The sequence below is a fragment of the Megalops cyprinoides genome, chromosome 3 (genome assembly GCF_013368585.1).
Source record: "Megalops cyprinoides isolate fMegCyp1 chromosome 3, fMegCyp1.pri, whole genome shotgun sequence".
NCBI classification, from domain to species: domain Eukaryota; kingdom Metazoa; phylum Chordata; class Actinopteri; order Elopiformes; family Megalopidae; genus Megalops; species Megalops cyprinoides.
Genome location: NC_050585.1, coordinates 35,365,070 through 35,384,752, shown reverse-complemented (window position 1 = coordinate 35,384,752; position 19,683 = coordinate 35,365,070). Strand labels below are relative to the sequence as shown.

The window sequence follows — 19,683 nt, the reverse complement described above, 5'->3', positions numbered from 1 at the left end:
GTATACATAATGCATGGCATTACTTTGACTATGATGACTATGCGTACATAACACATTTGAGACAAAGGATTTCTAACCAGAACAAAGCGCTTTGAGCACATCACCCCAGTATTAGCCTCTCTCCATTGGCTACCTATCAAATACCGCATTGATTTCAAAATACTTCTCCTTACATTTAAAGCTTTAAATGGGCTTGCCCCTCCCTATCTTAAGGACCTTCTCCGCCCATATACTCCAAAACGATGTGCGGGACTTCTCATTGTTCCAAGAGTGGGTAAAAGTACTATAGGCGGTAGAGCCTTTTCGTACCGAGCCCCTCTTTTATGGAACAGTCTACCCACCGAGGTTCGGGGAGCAGACTCTCTCTCCACCTTTAAGTCTAGGCTAAAAATGTGTCTTTATTTCAAATCTTTTAGTTGAGGGACACGGCACAGTGCTGACATTAATCATAGAGTCTCTGGTGGACTAAGTGGCCATTGCTGTCACTATATCATGGCCTGGGTACTCTGTGTTCAGCTGATCTGGCTGTGGTCTGGTATTGACTGCCTTAGGGTCACCCTCATGATTGTGCTGGCCCCTTGCCTCTCGTCCACTAGGTATGCTGCCATAGTCCTTATCTGCCGGGACTTTTCCCTATTACGCACATGCATCCCTCTTCCCCCCTCTGTTCCCCCCTTTGCCTTTATGCCTTTTACATCCACTAATCACTGTTCTCTGTTTCTTTCCTACCCCTGCTCCGGGCTCCTGCCCAGAGCTGTAGCTCAAGCGTCACACCCCGACTTCCAGTCCTGCTACCTCACTACCCTGCCTGTCAAGCCAACTGCGCGCTAAGAACCGAACAGTACTGCTACCTCGCTGCCCTGCCCATCAAGCCAACTGCGTGCCAAGAACCGGACATTATAGGATAGATTTCATAATTACTATGTCGTTAATTACTGCTGTCTATCTAACCCAAATGTCTTAAAGTACAACTTTAAGACTGTCTCTAATTCTCTCTGCCCAGTGCTGGCCAGAAGCAGATGGGCTCCCCCTCTGAGCTGGGTTCTGCTCAAGGTTTCTTCCTGTTAATTGGGGAGTTTTTCCTTGCCACCATTGCCTTAGGTTTGCTCTCAGTGGGTCTCAGGCCTGGGATCAATGTAAAGCTGCTTTGTGACAGCTTGTGTTGTAAAAAGCGCTATACAAATAAATACAAATAAATAAAAATAAATAAATAAAGATTTGAGGCCTCAGGCCTCAGAATATAAAATAAGTAGGAATCAAATTTCACTGCTAAGAGAAACAAATGTTTTCCAACTTTAGGATGCCTGGGTACGCACCCCCCTCGTCCTGGTTCTTCTGTCTGTTATTGCCGCAATGTGGTGGAATGAGCTTCCAATAGCAGTCAGAACAGTGGAGTCATTAGACCTACCTCTTCAGACTCTACCTTGTTTCCCTCACCCAGGCATGAACTATCCTCTACCTTTTGTGTAGTTTTACTGTATGTTGAAGTTTTACTGCATATTATGTCATAATGTGATCTTAGTATAGGGTGTTTTGCATGGCACTTATTATCGAAGCATGTATGCACTCGCTATCTCTACACTCTTTGGGGCTTACACTAAACACACATTGTCTGTGGTGTGCTTGCATGACATTTTATTAGACACGCTTCCTACTTGCATTTTGCAAATCACGCTGGATAAAAGCATCTGCTAAAGGTAAAATAGAAATGTAACTGTACAGCATTCATAGGCATTATTCCCTAACAAAATTTCAGTTTACTGTGCTTTCATCTACAGTAATTTCAAACAGTATTAAAATGTAAGGCATTTGGTTCCAGTTCAGTGTTTTATAGCTTTCATTGGAGGTGCACTTTATGGCATAAGAGGGAATGTATATGGTGTACTGTATGTATATATACTGTATCAATATTATTTTCATTGCATTTTGAGAGAGAAATGAGTCATTCTTGTGACAGGTTCAAAAATGTTATGAAGTTCAAATCCTGGCACAATGTATTGAAGCCTACAGATCATCCTTGTTCATCCTTGTTCTCAGTGCAGATGAAATTAGGTACGTTAAGTTGGTTCTAACATAACTGGGGTTCATTGTTTTATACTTTTTTCCCTTTATGAAACCCTTTTTTTTGGAAGTCACACAGTGCACTACAGTGTGGTAGGCATTCATTGGAGGATAGATGATGTTGCTGACCACATCTGCACAACTCGCATGCACCTGACGAAGCACAGGGTGCCTGAGAGTGGTGAAAAGAGGAAACCTTTGGAAACCTTCTATAGGGGATATGGACACACTGTGACAGAGTGCTGTCACTGCGGTTGAGTATGCACTCTGACTGCCATACGAACGAGCCCGGCTCTTTGGTGTTGTGGTCAAGCTGCAGGTTTGACACCCTGTAAACCTGGGTTCAAGGCCAGGTGGGGTGACTGCTCCCACCCTTCACTACAGACACATCTTTGCAACCAAGTTTATTACAGTGCTTACTCTCAGCATCTTAAAATATATGGTGCTATGGCCTTGGCCATCTGGTAAGGAGAGTGTTGTGCTTTGCATGATCCCTGACTGTTATCAAGTAGCGTTCTTTGCAATATGGGTATGCAGAGCTATTGCAAAAGTGTACCTTGCATTAAAATGTTTTTTTTGCACATCTTTGTTGCATTCACTGGCCATAAATCCATGCCTACCGTTAAAGAGGAGTTTTCCACAATTGAAGGTAGCCTCCTGTAGCCTAAAATCCATATATATTGTACAGTAAATTTTGCTAATCTGAAATTCTCTGTTCATAAATAATGAAATTTAATGCATTCCTCTGGATTTCCAAATATGATTGGATGCACTGATAGAACCCATATTCCCATTAAAGCTCCCAATGTGCTCAATGAGGCAGATCTTGTGAATAGGAAATACTTTAATAGCAATAATGTATATGTACCAACTGAATCCTTTGTATTTTAACCCTTTCAAAATTAAACCTTTATTTCAAAATGTCATTCAACTCACTATTCTTTCCTCTACTGGTCAGTGGTGGCTCCAATTATTTGCTTGTTGGGTAATGAGTAAAAGCACATACCAGTACCTTGATATTGAGTATTCCAGCAAACATTTAAATTTATATTTATTTTGGGAGCTATAAAGGCAAATAAACAATTGATGACCTCATTTTACATTCAACACAGGTGCCTTGCTGATTGAGCCATCTGGAACCCAAAACCATGGATTATTTAGCATAGAGGCCTATAAAAAGTTGTTCAATAGTATATAGGTGGAGGTTGGACACAGTATTTAGTCTATTTAGTCATTTGATCTTCAATGACATCTCCAACATTAGTTAAAACAGATTTTGGAAATAGTCAGTCTAAAAATGTGAGTTTTGAGTGAACTGTTGTCACAATGTTGAGCGACAGTGTTATGATATGACTTTTACAGATCTACATTCACTCCTGTTGGATGGTAAAAGCATAGAAAAAAAACCATGTCAATCATGTTTTGTTGTGTGTAGACATGTACAGTAGATAATGTTGGTTATCTACTGGTTATCTAATGGTTATCTTTATTCAGTCTTTTTAGAGTAGTTACAGCTTACAGAAAAGACACCTAGTACATATGGAACTGGAGACACCTAAAACAACAAAGAAACCATGTTTCCTTGCCAAAATGAAGTGTTGTACCAATAATAATATTCCAATTCTACAGTAAGTGTTGTATCCAAACTTCAGTCTCCATATTACTGAACATCCCTTGGGAAAAACAGCAAGCCATTATTAATTAATAGTCTAATTAAAGGTGCAATGGGGTGATGACACTCTGGGAATAGGTTCAGTGCAGAGAGTATTAGTAAATCAAATTATTGTTAACTGTTGGGATTTCAGTAGCTTATGCAACAGCCTAAATGTCAAGTGCTCATACTGAAGGCTGGTGGGTACATGTATAGTGGGAAAATTAGATAACAATACCATTTTAAATGAGAAGTGTTGAATAATTCTGACAATCATATATTAAATCTCATGAAAATTCTTTCTCCACTACCAGAAAATACTGAAGATCTGATAGTAATCTGCAGGAGCAATAATTTCATTGAAATTCACTGGCAAAGCAAACGTATATTCACCCTAAACATTAAATTGAGTTAAAAAAGAAATACTTTTAAAAATACAATCATCCAATAAATTACACAGCTTGTACATAAAGTCCAAAAACATTCAGATTTGGGCAATACTTTGTTTTTATTTTATTCTCAAATGTTCACAGCATCCAGATAAGATGTTAATCAACCAGACTGTGCCTTACGCTTCTGTGTATTCAGAGTTATCTTTATTTGTCAATGAAGCCTGGACTAGAAACAAAAAACAAAAATATACACAGAAAAAATCTTTCCAGCCTCATTCAATATTATTCTTTTTGCTCAAGTTCAGTTACAGACAAAGGGGAGTGACCTAAATTTTTAAAAACACTTAAATCATTTTCTTCTGAAATGCAGCATTTTGTGGACTCAGCTCATCCATGGCTTTCACAGTGCTTCTGAATCAGCTTCAGATAATGAGATGTTTCTATTACTGACCAAACTAATCCCAAATTTATTCCAGTCAGACAGAAAAAACAATATCTACAATTATGAAATTTGAAAATAAGTTTTTACTGATATAGCACAATTTCACAATAGTGAACTGTGATAAAATTCAGTGTAAATATTTGCCAGCCAGTAATATGTAATAACTGTGGTCAGCAGACTTGCTCACTATGTGTGTAAGCAAGTCTGGCTATGGAAGCTAAAGCAGTTTGTCTAAGTCTCTTGAATGTTTATTTTGGGAAAAAAGCCTTGCCTGTCCTTTATACACCTATCCAGAAGCAGCCTGTAAAAATTATTTACACATGAATATATTCCACTTTATGGACTTTAAGACATTTTATTTTTACAGATTTTATTCTGACATTTGTCACCACAGCCCTTCTCTGGTACATCAATACTGTTCAGTCTTGCAGCACAAAAAATAATGTCACATTGTTGTGAAAAGTGACACCCCTTTCTTCACTGTGCAATATGTTGTAGATGATATTTTTTTCAACATGTAATGTGCTGAAAAAACTGTTTAATTACTTTATATTAATAAACTAAATTAAATGAATTAATATCAAATTGTTCCAAATGAATATCTAACCTTTACTGACATTTGGCATTGTGTAATAGTATAAAAAGGAAACAATTGTATGTCAAAAACAGATTAAATAAATCTGAAAGAAGTAAATCAGAAATTCCAACACCCCAGAAACTCAACAAAGCCATGACAACAATCATACAGTTTTACTTGGCTACTGTCACGCTATTTATGCTAAAAATTTTGATCAATCTCTTTCTGATTTCTTTTGTCCTAAGGCAGTAAACAGTTGGATTTATAAGGGAAGGAACCAGAGTTGCAATAATCAACAATGCATTACGTTCAGTCAGATTCAGTTGAACACCTACTCTTGTCAACAAGACAGACACCAGTTTGGGAGCATAATAACAGGCAACAACCAAAAAATGACTTAAGCATGTATTAATCACTTGGCTGCGGCTATCTGTGTTTGATAGTTTTGCAATGGTGTAGATGATCGCCACGTATGTTGAAAGAATCAGTGGGAACTGGCCACAGAGCAGCCACAAAGCTATGATTGTGGACACCAAAAAATAGTCTTCAGGGTTAACGCAAGCTGCCCTTACCAGGACCGGGTAATCACAAAACACATACTTCAGAATAGGCTGACAGTAAGGAAGGCTGTTGGCGGTAGCAACCACAGGACTCAGAGCTGCCATTCCTAGCAGCCAGGACAGAAGGATCAGCACAACTGAACGTGTGTTGGTCAGGATGCTGTGATATCTCAAAGGGCAGGTGATGGCGATTGTGCGATCAGCAGCCATTAGTGTTAAGGCCAGACACATGGTAATGTCACATAAGTGATACAGGTACATCCGTGAAATGCAAGAGTAGAAGGAAATAGTTTTCACCTCAGCGAGGAGCACAGAGATCATTGTTGTGCTGGCGGTCGTGGTGAATATAATATCCGCCAGTGCCAGGTTGCAAATGAAGATGTACATCGGAGTATGCAGTTGCCTGTCTGTTGCAATAATGCAGACATTCAAACTGCTGCTCAACAATATGAGGAAATAGGTGATGAGAATCAAAAATCCTAGAAGCTTTTGATGGGGCAGATGGTCAAAACCTGTAATTATAAATTCTGTCACACGTTCTCCTGTGTCATTTCCAAAGTTCATTTTCCAGCATATATGCAAGCGTCTGAAAAATAAACAAACATAGCTGTAATTACTGCTCAAAATGTAAGAATAAAAGAAATGTTTTCCATTTCCATAACCCCCAACGATCAGTTATGTAAGCTAAAATTCAACTCAACAAATAGACTAATGACTTGAATACCTCTTTGCATTATATTGACAGAAACACTTACCAACAGAATCGTATACACAGGATTTGAGACCCGGAAATTACCTGCAGTGTTACAAGACAGAAATCTGGAGACCTGGTACCACAGTACTAATAGTGTCGTTGTTCAGTTTGGTGACAGCAGTGGTGTTGGGGAATATTCTAGCTAAACTGACAGCTTTAAATATAGTCACAAGGCGAAGAGAGATTGTCTGTTAAGACAATCCCGTTCTCTCATACAGTGTTCACTACAGACATAACCCTTACATTATTATCACTTAGCAGACACTCTTATCCAGAATTACACCCATGAGCTACAATTTTATACACTTAGGTTTACTGTGGGTTGCGTACATTGCCCAAGGGTACAACAGCAGTACCCCAGTTGGGAATCAAACCAGGAACTTTTCAGTTACAAACAGTGCTCTTAACTACTTGCCAGGATGGTGTGACATTACGCCAACATACCTGTCACACTGCTGCACTTGTGAGCACTATCCAGTCTGCATTTACATTTTGCTTGTACTTAGCAAATACCTCTTTTAGGGCGACTGAAAGTTTGGGGGGGGGGGGGGCATGGGTAGCAGTGTAACATAGTGGTCATCAGCAGGGCTTCTAACCAAAAAGTTGCCAATTCAATTCCCCGCTGGGGCAGTGCTGCTGAACCTTTAGACAAGGTACTTAACCCACAACTGCCTCAGAAAACATCCAGCTGTATAAATGGAAAATATGTAAAAATTGTAACATATGTAAGTCACTCTGGATAAGAACATGTGCTAGATGACAATAAGTAATTGCTATACAGAGACTTGCTGCTTCACAAATGGTTCTCTACTTAACACTGTTTTTCTGTTCTGTGTTCAATAAAAGATACATTTGTAGACATTACATTTTGATTAAATCTATGACATATTACTAAGAGAAATATGACACTCAAAACCCCAGTTGTTCTTCTCAGACAAAAAGGTTAATGACAAGGCCAAATCCCTGTAGACATTTTTATTTTAACATTGGACTCCTGTGTCCCTAACACTCCCATGTTCTTATCCCTTGAATGCATGTTTTCACTAATGAGCTGAAGGTTGGCAGTAATCTCACAGGTGTGGTTGCTCCATCAGTGTCCTCAGAGTCCTAAGAACAAAGTCAACAGCTCTTCATTAGCAGCTCAATTAAGAACCCCACACCTGAGCAGGTGCACAGCGTGATGACATATGATGTTTTGTCAAAGTGAGACCAAGCCCTGTGCTCCCCTGTACAGAGAGGTAGTGAGCTGCATGTGTTTGTTTGCAAAGCTTGATAATTCTCGCTCAGTGTGCTTAATCTTAGTCTGACATGCAGAGGTCAGAGGTCAGTTCTGCTAAAACAGATAATTATTTGAAATTGAGGAAACACACTAAGTTTAAATTACAGGCTTGAATTTGAATTCTGTAAAATCTTAAACTGTAAGATCTGTGGTCGAATTGGAATGAGTATTTTTAGTTAATAGAATTAACCCAATTTCAAGTAAAACAAACAACATCCTAAATCATCTCACTTACTTTATTTTAAAGACCATTGTCTTTTCATATGTATTATAATGACAACTGTGACGTTTACTTAAGTAGTTGAAATGGGCTAAAGTGCTCTCCAGGCCAATCTAGGACTGAGCACTCCACTCATTGTTTCTTCGTACGAAAACTACACTTCATCAGGCAACAGATGATTCAAGCAATGACATAAGAGCAATACCAAGAACAGTCGTATCATGAAAGAAAGCGGTTGCTCTGGTGCTGATGGCCTTTTATTCATTTAATCATTCATTTAAAATAATTTGGCTGATATGCCATGATACCTGCAATGAATCTTTATGAATCTTAATCTGATCTTAATGAATTTAGAATATAATATGTGATTTCACATGATGGAATTTAATATTATTGATGCTAAAAATGTTGAATACATTTCCTATTTTCATATGATAAAAATAATTCTTGAAGAATCTTATGCATTCAGATTCAAATAATAATGAAGTGTGAGTGTCTGCCAAATCAAAATCTATTAATTGAGAGCTCTGCTGCAGCAAAAAAAAAAGCATGCCAAGGAGTGGAAACATTGTGTCAAAATTGCAGTCAGTTACTAATATCTTATTGAGGCAGGCTCTGGATTTTTTTGCTTTTGCAGTATAATTTTGATTTTGAAGCATATGAGTAGATCAATAAGTTGTGCTTTGTATTTTAAATGTCATAAAGGGAAGAGGATTCACAAGTGGAAATAAAGTGTTGATAAAACTAACCTTTCATGAGCTCCCCAAATTACAAACACTTCTTTTGGACGGCTTCAGTTCTGTTATATTATCAGTTTCTCCTTGTGTACTCCAGGTACTGCCCTTGTTCCTAAATTGATTGACACCTGTCTCTTTGAATCACAGCTGAATCCTATGAGGAATGTTTAATCAATATGTTTTTGGTTTTTTCTTTGTTACTTCACAGACAGTGTTACACTTGCAATGCAGTTTCTTTTAAGAAAATAAAAAGAGTGTAGGATAGTATGTAAGGCCCAACAGCAACCTCGACTTCTTTTGTCCTGCACAGCCTCACATCATACAACAGAACAGTATGTGTGAGCTCCCCCCAGTGGTCTTCTGGGGAACACCATATGTCCCTCTGTCTTAAGAAATACTTCCACTGTGATAGAATTAAGTATGTACATGCAAATAGCAAAATGTTTAACTGAAGCACATTCTAAAACAAAATACAATTTCTTTTTCTTTAATGCATTACCTTGCTTGTGTCTATGTGTAAGAACATGAACTTATATATATATATTTTTAGTCACCAACATTACATCTTCACAATCAACTTACACTCGGTGTAATCAAAATTGTGTGTGTTCATCTTTTGTTTTTAGGCATACTCACTCAGAATTTCACATAACATAATCCTGAGCCTATGCAGGTGCTCTTCTAAATGCTACCTGTCTGTCAGGAGGTGTATTTGGTGTAGTATTTTATATAGTATCATGGGCGTCAGTTTGTTTTGAAAAGTGCTGGGGACAATGATGGGTTCGACATGTTTACACCTTTTTAAAGTGGTGGGGACAAAATGGGCTGCGACAAAAAGGGGTGAGGGCATGTCCCCAGCATCCCCAGCGTAAATGATGCCTATGGTATCAAAGTCCAGAGAAAGCAGCTCACTGCACTTATCCCTGCCAGGTGACAGCCTCTTTTCCAGCACTTGTAGAGGTTTTGACACTTTGGACTTGGAAGGCTGCCAGGTCTCTTCCCCTGGATATAGGACACACACTGGAAGGACACACCCCATATCCCTTACCTGTGTATGTTTTCATTACCTGTTTTTCTTTCACTCCAGAGGCAATCTCCAGTAGTGATGGTTGGTATGCAGAGGATGAAAACCTGCCATGTGGAGTTTGGTGTGCATAGGCCTGCCATGCAACAGTTCAGCTGGTGGGCATTGAGATGTGGGGTGCAGTTTTGTACAGTAGGCCTATAAGAAGTCCTTTTTGAGCTCATTCTGTGCTTTTCCTTCCAGTGAGGCTATCTGCAGGCTGTCATTCAAGCTGTGAATGTCCAACTTTACCGTTTGCATAAGGGTAGTACACAAATAATGTTCTGTGCACAATGCCTCTGTTCTGTAAGAAAGTCTAAATTCATGTGACAGGAGTCAAAGTCTTATACTCATCTGAATTTAGAATTGTTAGATATCAGCCCTTTCTGTTGAAAACTCTGGCCATTTGCTGAAGTAGTTTATGAGCGTGATAACAAAGCAACATTTTATTGGCAACTTGTCAAAGGGCCCTACAATGTCACTTGCTGGCCTTTCCCCACGCACTTTTACAATATGGTACAGGCTGCAATGGTGATGTATGTGTGACAGCAGACTTGCCATGTGACTGGCATGTAACACAGGGTCAACGAAACACAAACAAAGCTCTCTCAAAATCTGCCAAAAGAAGCATCCTGCACACACTTTAGTGAAATGTTCTATGAACTGTTGCAGAGCGCATCTTTTTCAGGACATCCATTGGAAGTTACAGTAGCAGTGTGCAGCTATAGCCACACCTATAGCACGTTTTCCCAGTGTGATGAAGGTGAATAATTCAATGTTCCTCTAGGCACTTGTGATACTTTTCCCTTGTCATGTCTCGACAATTCTGTGCTGCAGTTAGGAAGGCTGAATAGCTTGTACTCTGTTGTCCCCAGACCCATGGCACATAACTTTGGCACTCCGGTCTTGATCTGGTAGGCAATCGCCTTGGCTTTCTTGAGGGTGAACGGCACCTCCAATAACAAGGCTGTCAGTAGGTCGAGCTTTATTTTTGACCATATAGCCTTAAATTCCACATGTTGTTATTACTTCTCTTTGACCTGTGATCAAACCTGGGTGATGGCAATGTTGGTTAAATCAAAAACATTTCGCCACTGCATTCATTTTTGGCAATGTCACTGATGTAAGTTGCTCTGGATATGAGTGTCTGCCAAATGCCAATAATGTAATGTAATGTAATGTAATGTACAGTGCATTCAGAAAGTATTCAGACCCCTTCACTTTTTTCACATTTGGTTACATTGCAGCCTTATGCTAAAATCGTTTTAATTAATTTTTCACTCATCAATCTACACTCAATACCCCATAATGACAAAGTGAAAACTCATTGACATAAGTATTCAGACCCTTTGCTATGACACTGAATACTTTCTGAATACACTGTAATCTCTGGCCGTCTGCTCCTAAGCAGTGGATGAGAAGGGCGTGCTTTCTTGCACTTTATAAATAGCTAGCATGTTTTTGCATATTCAAACCCAATCTTTGAAAGTTATAGCATATTCTCCAATGTCTTGTAGAAAAGGTGCAGATCAGGATCAACGACATCCTCATGGCCAATATGTTGTGTTGCAGGCAGTCAATAAGAAGTTGTCTTACCTGTAATGTACTTGAACTTTTCTCCTATGCCCAGCCTCACATCACACAACAGAATGGCATGTATGTGCTCTTTTCAGTGGTCTTCTGTAGAACACTGGGGTGTCATGGTTGACCCAAGTCTGGATATAGACATACACGAAAGCTGTAAACAAATTCAAAAAGAATGCAAGGGTAAAAAGTATTGTCTGCAAATCAGTTGAGGCTGTAAGTATTGTCTGCAAATCAGTTGAGGCTGTATCAATGTTATATAATTCCTTTGTCAGACCACGGTTGGAGGACTGTGCCCAGTTCTGGGCATAATGCATCTAAATATAAAAGTACAGAGAAGGGCAACATGACTGGTTCCATATATCAAATATATAAGTGATGAGGAGAGAATCAAGAGTTTAAGACTAATCTTTTTAGTCTTAGCAAAAGGAGACTGGTGGGAGATTTGATTGAGGTTTTTAAAAATTTTAAAGGGATTAATAATGTGGATGACAAAAGCTATTTCAAAATTAGTTTTGTCCACAGAAGACAAAAAGGGTGGGCTGATGTTTCAAACTGTTTTTAGCTGTTTTTAGTTATAAATACATTCAACAGCTTAGTTGTGAATCATAATGAAAGAAGAGACCCCAAGACCAGGCTTGACCTGGTGCTAAATTCACTTTATACTATAGGCAGAATGAGCAACTTTGCTGTGCTGAATGGCCTGTTGTCAGCATCACATTCCTCACTTTCATGTGTTCTTATGACAGAGGTATTGGAATAATGTAATAATGTTAGGGTACTGCTGAGTTATCTGGTAGATGGTCACCAGGCCCTTTCATGCCACTACATAAAAGGGAAGTGCTTCTGGAAAAGGTTGGTTATAACATTACACGACTTAAAATTATTCTGTTGATAAACAACACAGATTTTCTCTACATTTAGCTTACAATTTTTCTGTCACCATCTTGTTTTAAAATGATATTGTACTTCTGAGCACAGTACATAGATTATGCATGTGACCTTAAAGCCCACTGATGGAAGATTCTTCTTTACTGCTTGTACAAATCTCCTGGAAATCTGGTGTCTATCTGTCATTCAGTGCAATCTCATGTTATCAGCTGTCATTAATTATAACGTTCTATATTAAGTATCATCTTACAAGCCAAACTCACTGTAAACATCATCTGTTAATGAATTTAAAAATCCACAGTGCTCTGATGAGAGGCTTGTATAGTTTGATTTCTGACAACTATCTTGCTACAAGCAAAATAGATATCCTCATTATTTACTGTCACCCTTCACCATATCATCTTCATGCTTCCACACACTGCTCATTCACTATTTGTAGTCCAAGTCTTCTGTTAGCTTTGGTTAAATTAAATGCAGTTAATTTCTCTTAAACACCAAGGAAAGATCTCATGCTGCAGGTGGCAGTTACAGGGGCCAGGCATAAGCAGCAGAGAACTGATAAAGGAAAAACATGCCTGATATAGCTGGGGTGGCATATTCAATTAAAGCTTGCATGTGCATGCTAAATTGCATGAGCACTAAAAATCATTATTTCATGACCAGTGTTTTAAGTGGGGCAGAGAAGTGTGGAAAAATCTGAAAAGCATTAAAAGCATGTTTTGTGGTTTATCACATAATGAGAAAATGGTTGCAGAGACAACCAATGTGTTTTACCAGTGTGCTGGACATGTACAAGAGACACACGGCATAGGAGAGAATACACTTCCATGTTAAAACACTATTTTTCACAGGAAACATCTAACACTATTAAAGAACAGTCAAATGTGCTTACTCAAAAATATGTATAATCTGTTATTCATGTTGTGCTTATGAGCATTTAAAGACTATAAAGGTCTTGAGGTCAGCAACACACTGTCACAAGTCAAGAATTAATAACATGTCAAACATGAAATAAGGGTGTCTTCTGCCTTCACATGAGCTGTTTTGGTGTTTACTACTTATTTTAGAGGGATTATTGCTTCTGAAGGATACACAGCATACACAGTAATGTGATACAAAGACAGGTAATTGAAGTCCAGCCCTTATTTTCAACATGCAGTCAGGAACATGACCACTGGGACTGTACATGTTGAATAACAATGTGAATTTAAACAGTGTGCAACCTTCTTGTGTTGTCTAATTCCATGTGGATTCCACAGAGCAGGTATATAAATTCTGATTTTCCAGCATCAACATAAACTAGTAGATGTATATCTGCTAGAAGATAAAGAAGATACTCTTACACATTTGTTCTGGAGAAACATAGATCCTGTTCTTGCCGATGATAAATTAGTATGCTGAAAACTTTTTTGCCCTTCATGAATTTTTTTATCAGTGAGTATTCCAGATAAGTACGTATTTCTCTACATTTACATTACTCAACAGTATTAAAAAGTATTATTTAATACAGTCTTCTAATATAATATTAATTGTTTAAATTCGTTTTCTGCATTACATACAATAAATATAGTTACAGAATAGCAAATTAATATTCTATGTTGGTGGCTATTGTGGTGTTTTTGAGAAAAGGAAAACACTTCACCTTCCCAGGATCACAGACAAAAGGAAATGTTATACAAGCGGATTCAAATATTAATAATGAAATGCAATCTGTATTTTTCTTTACATTTCTCTTTCCATAATATTTACAAACCAATATGAAAATGTCCTATAAAATCAACTATTTATATTCTGTATATGCTTCTATGACAGTGTTTCTGTAAGAAACATTTAGGGACACAATGACTGTGGTAGTGACTGTGATGGTAAAGTGTCTTCTGTCTTCAATAACCCGACCAGTAAAAGTAGAATTGAGCAGAAAATTCTAGATATTTGTCACTGACTTGTCACTAATTGATTAATGCAAGGATTTTATTTGTCGCCTCCTCAATTCTCTCGTCAAAAGTCAAGGGATGGGAATAAATGACTGTCATGAGCCCTACAGCAGTGTTACTCCACATTTGGTCCTAGGGGTCTTCTCTGTTTGCTGAATTTTGCTCCACAAGAGATCTCATTTACACCTATTTGTTTTTGCCGAGTTGTTAATTATATTGATTTGAATTTGACATAAAAACTTGGAAATCAATTCTTTGTTACAGATGGTTGTTGGGATGTTTAGGGATGCAAGTAGATGTTTTTGTAAATTTCTGTTTTGAGCCTCTTATTACTGGCAATAATTCATCTGCAGTGATGCATACTTAGATATTTAGTATGCTCTTGGAAAAATACCTGACCAACTAATTAACATCAATTGAAACAACTGCATTTATATTCCAAGCGGCAGATACTAACAAAAAAATACACTGATTACAACCATTACACTGACATTTATACATTAAACAACAATCATTACAATAACGAAAATACACATCAAATGGCAAAATAATATACAATAGATTATATTTAGGGATAAATTTGTATAAATATAAATGTTGTCAGATAAATATCAGTGTTTGTTATCTGCTTAATCAAACCCAATTAACTTGAGAGCATGCCAGGCAAAGGAAACACTGTGCTATGGTGGGAAAATTGCAGTCGATTACTAATGTCTCACTGAAACATGCACTGGACTTTTTTGTAGTATAATTTTGAAATGTATGAGTACATCTACAAGTTATGCTTTGTATTTTCAGGTCATAAAGGCAAGAGGTTTTACAGGGGGAAAAAGAAAACAACATTGACAAAACTAACCTGCCATGAGCTCCCCAAATTCAACCCTTACTACAAACACTTCTTTTGTGCGCCCTCAATTCTTTTATATTGCTGGTTTCCTTGGCATTCCCCACATGAATTACTACTATGTTTTCTTGTGCTTTGTCTATATTATTTCTCTTTTAGGAAACATTTTTATCATGTTTGTTATTTGCACTGATCACTCCCTTCACAATCCAAAATACATTGCCGTTTTTAATCTAGCAGTGGCAGACTTGTGTGGAAGTACTGCACTTGTTCCTAAATTGATTAACACCTTCCTCTTTGAATCTCAATACTTTTCCTATGAAGAATGTTTAGCCAATATGTTTTTTGTTTTTTTCTTCATCACTTCACAGTCTCTGACTCTGGCTGTTCTGTCCTATGACAGATATGTTGCTATATGCCACCCACTGAGATACCATGAGCTTGTGACTAACACGTCAATGTCTGTGATCATAGCAGCTGTGTGGAGTTTATCAGCACTGTTTGTACTCATAGCTGTGGGGGCTGTCACGAGATTGTCATTTTGCAATTCAGTTGTGGTAAACAGCTATTTCTGTGATCATGGTCCTGTAATTAGGTTGGCCTGCAATGACAATGCACCAAACAGGGCGATTTCATTAATGAATCCTATAGTGATTCTCTGGGTTCCAGTATCTTTTATCACAGCAACATATGTTTGCATAGCCTACACATTGTCAAGAATTGCATCTGCTACAGAGCGCCTCAAAGCCATGAAAACCTGCACTTCTCATTTGGTTTTGGTGGGTACATTTTACTTGCCAGTATGCATGACCTATGTGATTGGCTCAACCATTCACCCAAATGCCAGAATAATCAATCTGTCACTGACAATGATTTTGCCACCCATGCTGAATCCACTCATTTACTCATTGAAGACAGAGGAGTTCCTGGAATCCATCAAGAAGCTCTTCAGAAGACATAAAATAATGACAGCTAGAAGAAACACATAAACACCCCTATGATGTTTTTATTACAAACCAGTCATTCTATGCTTAACTGCGTTCTTTTTCTTAATTTGCATTCAGCAATACTGTAGGTCAGCAACTTGATGCATATGAATATGACTTTCAGTTGTTATTCTTGTGTCGTGTGTCATTCCATGTCATTCATGGCTAGAAATAAAAGCAATATGAAGTCATTGCTGTTTAACACATTACAAAAACATAACTTCAAAAAATATGTTTTAAGTGCTTCATGAAATATCCACATTATTGTGTATTTTAAACAATATTTTGTTTTCCATTTTACAAACAAACCAACAAACACATAAACAAAAAACCTGGCACAAACATGTTAGATTTACTCACATAGATATGCATTGCATGCAGCTGGCCTTGATTCACACATAAGGAATGAGCAGTGAGACTACTGTATAAGGGAAGAAAGTGGATGCTGGGCACAAGTGGTCTCCAGGCCTCAATACATCATTGTAAAGTGACAAGTTACATTACACGCATTTTGCAGACGCAAACATAAGTGTATCTGTTCATGTTAAATGAGCAACAGTGTCAGACCAGGCTAACAACACTCACAGTGAGTCATCTTATAAATCAGCTTATAAGTCAGCTTATTATATAACACCATGCAAGCCCTACCACAAGTTAACTTGCGCAACTTGACTAGGCAACGGAAACCAGGTACACTACATCACAAAACTACACATAAAATAAACATCAAATCCTAGAGGTAGCAGATGTTAATGGGCGGGGACTGAGGTGGAACCAAGATGCAGTCTTAAGAGGTGGGTCTTCAGTCTGCAACAGAAGATGGCCAGTGATTCTGCTGTTCTAACCTCTCTGGGGGGTTCATTCCACCACTGAGTGACCAGTACAGACAGGGATTGTGTCTGAGACAAACGACCCTGTCAGGTTGGGACAGTCAGTTGCCCCGTAGATGCAGAGCGCAGTGATCTTGACAGAACATAGGGTTTGAAGATCAGTCGTAGGTATGAGGGGGCTGTCCCATTCACTGTCCCATTGACAGCACCAAGGTTTTGAACTTGATGTGAGTAATAACAGCAAGCCAATGGAGAGAAGAGAGGAAGAGAGTAACTTGTTTGTAACTATGTTTAGGGAGATTGTAGTTGTGCAGCTACATTCTGGATTAGTTGTAGGGGTTTGACTGCACAAGAGTTGCAGCACTTCAGGCTTTCAAGGACCAGAGCCTGAACTAGGAGCTGTGTTGAATACGTAGTGAGGTAGGGGCTGATTCTTTGGATGTTGTACAAAAATAATCTGCACACCTGACTTACTGCTGCAACCTGAGAAGAGAAGGACAGTTTGCTATCAAGCATTACACCTAGGCTTTTGACAATGGCATTGGTGAAAATGCTTGTAGAGTCTAGGCTGCGGGAGACATCATGATACGGGGAGGACCTGGACAGGATCAAAAGCATCTCAGTCTTGGCCTTCAGCTTTAGCCAGTGGTCCACCATCCACCGTGAACTATCTGTCAGGCAAGCTGAAATGTGGAAACCCCTGAGATAGTGTTGCCGATTTAGTAGGACTAAAAACATCTAGGTAAGGATACCAAAATATGTCATATTTGGAGTGTAGCCTATAACACTTTTCAGATATCCTACTCGGATATCATTTGGACCAGTTCTTTTTGTTCGGCCCTCTCCCTCATCCACAAAAGATGTACATATTTGTTTGCACAGAACGTTAGAAAAGCCTTTTCCAATGAAGTCTTCCAATTTGTCTCTCCAGGAGACTTAGAATGACACAATTAGGGACTACCTCATTTGTCCTGACATATATCAGCGCTAAGTCATGCACTATACCCAATCAGTGCTGTTATAGTTTTCAATGCATATTTTAATGCATTTTCCATGGAAGGATCACACTTGAACCTAGGAGTGGAACTGAAACCAATACTCTGAAACCAATTTGTGTAGGTGCTGTAAGTACTGTCCTTGTTCCTAATGTAATTGATGCCTTCACAAAACATTTCCTATGAAGAATATTTAGCCAATATGTTAACGGATTGTTCTCATAGCTGTGGGGTCCATCACAAAGTTGTCATTCTGCCAGTCTACAGTAATAAAAACATTTTTGTGATCATAGTCCTCTATTTCGGATGGGTTGCAGTGATTTTGAGTTATGAGCTTAACTTCATCATTTTTGGGATTCTTTGTATGTGTATTATAAGCCTCACCAATTGCTTATTTTTCACTGGATTGGGTTGAAATTTGTACTGAACATTCAAGAAACCCTAAGGATAATTTGCAACATATAGTCATGTAAATAGTTGCTGCTCAATGTTTTACAGTAATCAAATTAATAAAAATAAATAAGCAATTGTTGAGGCTTATAATACACTTACAAAGAATCGCAAAAATGATGAACTCCGAGGGCCAAACTTCAAAAATTCATAACTAAAAAAGTAATTGGAGTAGAGCTATAGGATTTTGCAAGGTCCCATGAATTTAATAGAAGTTTTCACATGAATTTTTTCAAGAAAATCCATGACATGGACTGCGACGTTCTAGGTGAGTTGGCATGGAATGACCCTTGTCTAAACCTTCCATTCAACAGTATTGCAGATGGGTTTAGCCAATTTAATCCTACGAATAAACATTATACATTAGTTTCTCATAACCATACAAATTAAAGCCCAATTTTGATTATCATTACTCCCATCATATTTTATATTTTAACGACCTGCGTCAAGTCTTTATAACTAATGTGAGTCATTCGTAATGGGAAATGTCGACCTGAATTTATTTTTAGTGACTATAGCGCTTCTGCTTATCAGAAACACCCAGGTGCATTTGTCTCCCTTGAAGCTTCACTGTGTGGACTGGAGACCCGTCTCCTCGTCATCATTACGTGACAGGGAAAGCAATATAAAAGACTCCACTCTGTGCTTTCTGAGATCCAAATGTAGCCCCTCAAAACACGGAATAACTGAAGACACAGCTGAAAGTATAGAATACGCATTTTGGTTTTGCTTTCTTAGTGTGTTTGCGCGTGTTGCTGTAGACCGATATTATAGGTGAGTACTGAAAAGCTATGCAAACTTTTTTCTTGTACCAATCAATTTTCACTGGACAGTCTATTTTTAGATTTTTTTTTAATACAACATTTTTATTGCTAAAGCAAAACCACACTTTCTACAACCAATTAAACTGGTTTGAGAAATACTACGTAGACAGCAAACTTACTACCTCGTAAAAGACAATCCTTCCTGCACAGCGCCGACATTCCACTGTCGAAAATGGCACTGGCAAAATAGCCGCTAGCTGCAGTACATTTGTATCGGAGGATTGTGTACGTTTCATATCAGCGCTCCTGTATGAAAAGGACGCCACGGTGACACAAGTCTCATGTACGATTCCAATATAGGCTGCAAAAAGATGATGTGTCCAAAATGTCCGTCGTTTAACAATCTCAATTGTCTACACAAAGTGAAGCATACATTTTAGCTTTAGGAATGCAAATGGTTTACAGATGGCAGATATTCGTAAGAAAAGCATACACTAGATTTTATATATCCTGATTATATTCATACTTTAAAGTAATTCCTTATGTATTTGAAAAGTGTTGCCAATATTGGTTATCATTTATGTATACTGAGATAAAGGTTTAACAACTCTTTTTTTTCATATATATTTTTAAGTTCCAGTGAAATTCTGATTACAGGAAATTCTGGAT

The 19,683-nt window shown here is 38.1% G+C and overlaps 2 protein-coding genes across 2 annotated transcripts; one reads left to right on the top strand and one right to left on the bottom strand.

Annotated features, from left to right (window-relative positions):
• Nucleotides 1-5,296: 5,296 nt before the first annotated feature.
• LOC118774503 (olfactory receptor 10G4-like) lies at nucleotides 5,297-6,247 on the bottom strand. Its single transcript, XM_036523848.1, has one exon. The coding sequence runs from the start codon at nucleotides 6,245-6,247 to the stop codon at nucleotides 5,297-5,299; it is 951 nt and encodes a 316-aa protein (XP_036379741.1).
• Nucleotides 6,248-9,493: 3,246 nt separating this feature from the next.
• LOC118774502 (olfactory receptor 51E2-like) lies at nucleotides 9,494-15,978 on the top strand. Its single transcript, XM_036523847.1, has 3 exons — nucleotides 9,494-9,513; nucleotides 10,070-10,088; nucleotides 15,109-15,978. The coding sequence occupies exons 1-3, from the start codon at nucleotides 9,494-9,496 to the stop codon at nucleotides 15,976-15,978; spliced, it is 909 nt and encodes a 302-aa protein (XP_036379740.1).
• Nucleotides 15,979-19,683: the final 3,705 nt, after the last annotated feature.